Source organism: Vicia villosa, linkage group LG2 (genome assembly GCF_029867415.1).
Source record: "Vicia villosa cultivar HV-30 ecotype Madison, WI linkage group LG2, Vvil1.0, whole genome shotgun sequence".
In the NCBI taxonomy this organism is placed as follows: Eukaryota; Viridiplantae; Streptophyta; class Magnoliopsida; order Fabales; family Fabaceae; genus Vicia; species Vicia villosa.
Window position 1 is genome coordinate 170,033,265 of NC_081181.1, and position 5,104 is coordinate 170,038,368.

Sequence of the window (5,104 nt, forward strand, 5' to 3'; positions counted from 1 at the left end):
ATGAAGGAGTATGATTGTTAGTGAAGATAATGAAAGCTTATGTATTATTTTCAATCAAGATGGAGATTGTTAGGGTTGGTTGAAAATATACATGTTGAATAAGTTTCACACTGTTTAGTTTTGTGAATGAAGAGGGAGTGCAAGGCTATATATATGATACAAGTTTTTTGAAGTTCCATATCGCTTGGTTTTGTGAAGGAAGAGTGCGTCCAAGGCTATATATAGGATTCAAATTATTCGTTATAAGATGCACCAATCAAAAAAACTTTATGTAACACCCTAATATTCCCAAGCATAATTTATAACAAAATCAGAGTAAATTGAAACCAATTTAAACATTTAGGATGCCAACTTTATTCACCAATATACTCTTACTATACGATACGTAACACATATTAAAACATAAATCACATATTTTTCATGCCTGGATTTCACTAACTTTATTAGCAGAGGAATTCATCAATAACAAATATTTAACTCTTCAATCATGAACTAATATCATAAATATCCAAAACTAACATCAAACACCAAAATTTGTCCAATAAAGGGAGTTATACATAATGTTACTCCAAAACATAAATAAAACAAATGTCGCCCCTAGTGTTACGTATCAGAGCATGACCCGACTCGACATAAGCAGCAAGAAGAGCAACATCTTCAAGGCTACTCTAAAAACGTACTAATTCTCATTACCTGCACGTTACCCATGTGGAGGCAACATTTAAACAAAATGGGTGAGATATCTCAACAATATAAAAGAATGTACAATAATAAGTATGAAATAGATATATCATGCAGATTATCATATTTCGCATCTTACATTCTTACACCATCGGCAAAAATTCATGTATGTAATAATTACACAAGCATATAGGATTCCTCAACACATGGTACATAATTCATACATCAAATATACAGCTCAACATCATATCAATTGTTTAATAAATTACCACCCTCGAAATTTCTAAAAAAATGATTTGTAAAGCTGGTATTAGATTACCAATATGTTGTAATTGATTACCATAGAACCTATGCCAAAAATGCATATTTCAGCAATCGGTTACCCATATCTGGTAATCAATTACCAGCGCAGAAAAATCAGAAAAACTGCGTTTCAGCAAATAAATCCCTTCCAAACCCCAATTTCAACCTCAAAAATAGGTTTCTCATTACCAATCATCAATACACATTTTACCCAATGTTTCGATGCATTCCATAACATCAATTACATCGATACAACCACAAATCTGTCAAATAATTTATGATACAGAGATTCACACATACCCACTATGTGATCTCATGAACAAAGACATACAATAACCATGACAATGTAATTCTCTACATACAAATCATTATACAAACCCCTAGAAAGTTGGAACCTCACCCTTAACTTGGTAAAGATTCTTCAAAGCTCTCTCAATGGAGGTTCTCTTAGCACTAGCTCTGCTCCTTCCTTTCTCTAGACACGATCGTTCCAACAATTCTTTCTCACTCCGTAATTTCCTTTCCTTCCTACTTTAACCCTTGGACCGTTAATATGATAATCCCATATTACCCTCACTAACTTCCTCATAATCCAATTTAAATAATTCTTAAAATCCTAAATAATTATTTCCCACCACTTTATTTAATTAGGCTAATTCTCCCAAACATTATATTTCGATAATAACCCGCATAAAACACCGACAAAAAATAATAACATCATTTAAATCACAAACAACCAATTAAATTAATAAAATATTCATGGAATTACAACTCTTCCCCACTAAGAATATTTTCTTCCTCGAAAATTACCTCATTTGAACAATTCTGGATAAGACTCCTGCATCTTGCTTTCTAATTCCCACGTCATACTTTCTCCGACAGCTCCTCTCTAAATTACCTTCACAAGAGAAATATCCTTGCCTCTCAAATTCTTCATTTCACGGTCTTCGATCCTCACCGATAACTTCTCGACCGTAAGTTTATCCCGCACTTGTACATCATCTATCAAAATCACATGAGATGGATCTGAAATGTATTTCTGAAGTTGAGAAACATGGAATACATCATGCAAATTCGAAAGATAGGCGGCAAAGCCACCCAATAAGCGACAATTCCTACCTTCTCTAAAATCTGATACGGTCCAATAAATCGAGGAGTAAGCTTCCTTGAGTTCAACGCACGTCCAACACCGATCACTGGAGTGACTCTAAAAAATACATGATATCCTTCCTCAAATTCAAGATCCTTTCTTCTCTTATCATGATAGATCTTCTGCTTACTCTGTGAAGTTTTCATCTTTTCCAGAATTAGCTTCACCTTTTTAGTAGTTTGTTGGACAATCTCAGGTCCAAGTACTACTACACTTTCACCAAATTCATACTAACACAACGAAGTTCTACACTTCCGACCATATGGTGCCTCGAAAGGTGTCATTCCAATGCTAAAATAGAAACTATTGTTATAAGTGAATTTTTTCAATGGAAGATAACTATTCAACATACCTCCTTGTTCAATCAAGTACACAAGCTCTCAACAAATCTTCTAGTGATTGAATGGTTCACTCTGTCTGTCCATCTGTCTGTGGGTGATACGTCGAACTTAATCTCAGCTTAGAACCCAATACATCTTGTAAACTCTTCCAAAATACAGAAGTAAACCTTGGATCTCTATCACACACGATACTCGATGGAACACCATGCAACTTCACAATTACGTAGATATAAATCTGCTAATTTTGGTACCAAAAAACTGATATTGATTGAAATAAAGTGAGCTGATTTCATCAGTCTATCAACTATCACCCAAATCGCATCATATCCTATAGGTGTAATCGGCAAACCTATAACACCCTTCTAAAACCCCCGCGGAATATCAAATAAATTCAGAGTAAAACGTGAACAAGAGCATTACAACTCCAAAATATTTAAAACATTAAATCATGTCATGCCTTATGAGGAACATCAAAACATATTATTCATTAATCATGTTAACACAGCGGAAATTACTTCAAAAACTGAATGACATAAAACATTGGTATTCAACATCAAGGATTCACCGATTTAAAACCAACAAACATTATTCCAATGTAGGGAAAATAATCCATTAAACAACTCTAAAATAATGTCCCCCAGTGTTACAAGACCAGAGCATGACACCGACACAACCGAACTAAACGAAGTAACTCTACGAGTTATCCTCACCAAGCACAAGTCGCTACTCCTTAATCTGAAAAATATCCACAGTAAGGGTGAGTCTCATTCGCAATTAAGAAATGTTATAAGTTCATAAACAATAAAATATCATGCATATTATTCACCCAATTGTAATATATTCAGATTTACAACCAATATACATCAATCACACCAAATAAATCAATCACATCACATTATAACGTTGGACACCTTCCACTCATGTTATAATAATACATACATACTAATGCAATGCAACTACATGCATGTGGTACCATTCCATGGGATTAACCCATCTCACCGATCCACCACCAACAAGATACGGCTACTTCTACTCACTAATTCCACACAATGGGAATTAGCTACTACTGATCCAACACCACCAGGATACAGCCACAATTATGATTATGTATGCATGCACCACCTTAAGCATGTTAATCATCAACACCAAACAATATAAACAATCTTTATCATATTTCATTACCGAACAAAAATCATAGATAATGTATTCACACCTCAACATAATTCAAACAATTACCTTATATAATTTACACCGAACACAACATTTCATTATAAACATGTTGTCACAACACATCCACATTCTCACATTAACCAATTCATGCACACAATGTACAAACACAACACCAACGATTTTAAATCGAGGTATTAAAATAAATTCAGCTACTATCCAACACACCATTTAAGGATATAGAATATTTCATTAGCTTCACGACGCTCAAATCAGCGATTAAAATGGACTTACGGTTTGAAAGTTACAAGTTTTAGAAATTATTAAATTTTTTTCAAAATGCTACAGTGTAACCGGTTACCAAAATGGTGTAACCGATTACACCCACGAAAATCACATATTTTACAAAAAAAGCTTCAGTGTAACCGGTTACGGGAAGTGGTGTAACCGGTTACGCTTGACGTAACCTATTCGTTATGATTTGAAAACAGCTGTAATCGGTTACCGTAACCGATTACGAGCTCGAAAATGAAATTCTTTGAAAATAACACTTAGTGTAACCAGTTACCATATAATCGATTACACCCCTCCTGCAGCAGAAAACGAGTTTGAAAGCAACTCAGTACATTCAAAATGTTTCCAAATCGTACCAATACGCGAATACACCAATAATAGAACCAATTTCAGTCATTAAACACCATTATATCACACTACCATCCTTTCTAACATCAATCACCAATTCACAACAATCAATTGCATCAAACATCATGAATTTGAACATAAAATCTCTCAAACCTCAAAATGTAACATATATCCCAATCGAAACAAATAACACACAATCAATCCTATCACCTATGAACCGATAATAGAGATTAATTGGAAGAGTCCCCCCTTACCTAAAAGGTTGATCTTGGGTTCTTCTTCTTCTTCGCTCTTTCGCACTTCTCAGCTTTAACGTTCTCTGCTTCCTTCTCTTTTTGCTCTTTTGCTTCTAATTCACAATTTCCCCCTTCTTCCTTATTTTATGAAAAATGAAATTCACTTTAGTAAGGCCTAACACTTAGCACCCCCCTTTTACTAAACACGACATCAAGTCCAATAACCTCATTTTCCATAATTCTCCAATAAATGCAATAAATGCCAAATAATCCCAATAAATAATTTAATTTCAATTTAAATTAATTAAGAAAAAATATGAGGTGCTACAAAACCCATCACAAAATCCATCGATATACTATCCCACTTCCACTCTGAAATATCTAACATTTGCATTAATCCTGCAGGTCTCAAGTGTTCGACTTTTAACTTCTTACAAGTCAGAAACGCATATATAAATTGTGCCACACTGCGTTTTAAACCGGCCCACCAAAATAACCTTTTCAAGTCTTTGTACATCTTAGTCGCACCTGGATGAATAATCAAATTACTCCTTAAAATAAGAGTAAATTATAGAACAACTCAA

The 5,104-nt window shown here is 34.1% G+C and overlaps 1 protein-coding gene across 1 annotated transcript; it reads right to left on the reverse strand.

Annotated features, from left to right (window-relative positions):
• Nucleotides 1-1,169: 1,169 nt before the first annotated feature.
• On the reverse strand, nt 1,170-2,280 carry LOC131650622 (uncharacterized). Its single transcript, XM_058920326.1, has 3 exons — nt 2,104-2,280; nt 1,883-2,023; nt 1,170-1,247 (listed from the first exon to the last, which is right to left on the reverse strand). Exons 1-3 carry the CDS (start codon nt 2,278-2,280, stop codon nt 1,170-1,172), a joined length of 396 nt encoding a protein of 131 aa, XP_058776309.1.
• Between the last annotated feature and the right edge of the window lie 2,824 nt (nt 2,281-5,104).

Coding starts and splice junctions, on each gene's coding strand:
- LOC131650622 (XM_058920326.1), bottom strand. CDS start 2,280: ATGAAAACTTCACAGAGTAAGCAGAAGATCTATCATGATAAGAGAAGA. Junction 2,024..2,103: donor CGTATCAGATTTTAGAGAAG/GTAGGAATTGTC, acceptor TCTCAACTTCAG/AAATACATTTCAGATCCATC. Junction 1,248..1,882: donor AGGATATTTCTCTTGTGAAG/GTAATTTAGAGA, acceptor ATTATTTGACAG/ATTTGTGGTTGTATCGATGT.